The following is a 1,678-nucleotide window of genomic DNA, read 5'->3' on the forward strand; positions in this document are numbered from 1 at the left end:
CTTCATAGCGTGTCATTCACAAAATACAGAAATAGTGCTGAAGTTATAACGTGGTACTTGAAGCTTCCTAATTGCAAAGTGCACCTGAAGTCTTGTGGAAAAAGACACCACCAAGCTAGGAGGCCCCGGATAGTAAAATTTTAAATATTTCATATTCAAAGCTTAGGAATTTAAACTTGGACACAAATTTGAAACGAGACGAGAGAATTTCAGGGTGCTTTTATATACTTAGCAGGATGGAGCGTGGCAGGAGCAAGACTAGGGTTGGCAACAATGGCGTCCAGATCGTGAGTGCGCAGATCCAAATGAGCCCTCAAGAAGGCGACGATTAAGCCACCGACCGTTCTTCTCATGCAGTCCTTAGCACCCGTCCCGTTCTTACACAAACAGCTCGCCACTTTCCCAATCACTCCCAGACTGTCATCTAACATGTCCATGTGACCATACTCCTTGGCTACAAAATAAGCACAGGGCGGATTGCTCTCGAAGAAGAAATTCTCATGATTCACGCCCTCAGGCGCACAGGGTTGCGAACAGCAATAATCGGCTTTTTCTGGGCCCAAACCAGTTCCGATTATAGCTACGGGCATGGTTAGCTTGAAAGACCCGGCCTGGCCCTTGAGGATCCAAGGATACGTTTTGCAATACTTATTAAGCCCACCTACGGGGTCTACGCCTACCAGCGCTGAAATGTTGAGCTTCGTCTTGGCATGCCCGAGCGCTACTGCAAATGCTGTATTCCCACCCTTACTATGCCCTGCCGTCACAAATTGATCCAGATTTGGTATTACGTTCTCAGGAAGCACTGACTGAAGCTTTTCGGCTACCCAGTCCGCCACATCTCCCGCACACTTAACCTCACAATATGACATCATGGGCATCCATTCGCAGTTAAGACAGAACTGGAGAGTGAAGTGATTTAATTACTATTAACCAGAAAAAATTAAAGATATCAGAGCCAGAAAAATATATATATATATATATATATATAATACATGTTGCGGAGTCATTAGTTAACCTGAGGAGCAACAACAACGTATCCATGAGAGGCTATGTGGTTGAAGAGATTAGAGTAGCCGCTGGTAGCAAGGCAGAAGCCATGGCAAAACAAGATTACTGGGTATTTGGCGGCCACGATTGGCGTGAAGATTAGTAATGGTTTTGGGGGCGAGGAAGTGCTCGAGGGATCAACGTGGAGTGGCTGGCATTCTATGTCTCCATGTTGAAAGACGTTGGTGGTGGCCAGAACTGGTTGAGCTTCCAGCAACGCCATTGTCCTCGATCTCGGGAGAAGCTGTGTGTGTAACGTGAAGGGAATGAGGGGCGTTGCTGAAGGTTTATCTGAGTTTAAGATCTGTTGGCCAAAAAGAAAAGAAAATCTAAGCCTAAGATTTAAAGCCACGTCTATGAATGAATTACCCTTATCGTTGATGTTAAAGTTTGTGGATGAATTACCTTTATCCCCGCATTTAATAGCATTTGTCTTTTGCGCAGTGACGGCATCATATTTTACCTATGACTGATACCAGACATTCAGAGGTCTCGTTATTACGTACGCGAAAGCAGGAAACACGTTTTTTGGCCGTCTCATGGATTTTATACGTTCTTTTAAATTCAGACCATGTGTTCCTTTTTTTTTTTTTTTTGGGTTCAATACCATATGTTCAGATTTCATAAA

General features: G+C 44.2%; 1 protein-coding gene across 1 annotated transcript; it reads right to left on the reverse strand.

The window, feature by feature from the left end:
- On the reverse strand, positions 1-1,351 carry LOC129304613 (chlorophyllase-1-like). Its single transcript, XM_054944333.1, has 2 exons — positions 1,019-1,351; positions 1-902 (listed from the first exon to the last, which is right to left on the reverse strand). The coding sequence occupies exons 1-2, from the start codon at positions 1,271-1,273 to the stop codon at positions 210-212; spliced, it is 948 nt and encodes a 315-aa protein (XP_054800308.1). The 5' UTR covers positions 1,274-1,351; the 3' UTR covers positions 1-209.
- Positions 1,352-1,678: the final 327 nt, after the last annotated feature.

Source organism: Prosopis cineraria, unplaced genomic scaffold, assembly GCF_029017545.1.
Source record: "Prosopis cineraria cultivar Desert tree isolate PC_DT_omini unplaced genomic scaffold, ASM2901754v1 PC3, whole genome shotgun sequence".
In the NCBI taxonomy this organism is placed as follows: domain Eukaryota; kingdom Viridiplantae; phylum Streptophyta; class Magnoliopsida; order Fabales; family Fabaceae; genus Prosopis; species Prosopis cineraria.

Coding starts and splice junctions, on each gene's coding strand:
- LOC129304613 (XM_054944333.1), bottom strand. CDS start 1,273: ATGGCGTTGCTGGAAGCTCAACCAGTTCTGGCCACCACCAACGTCTTT. Junction 903..1,018: donor ACGTTGTTGTTGCTCCTCAG/GTTAACTAATGA, acceptor TTCACTCTCCAG/TTCTGTCTTAACTGCGAATG.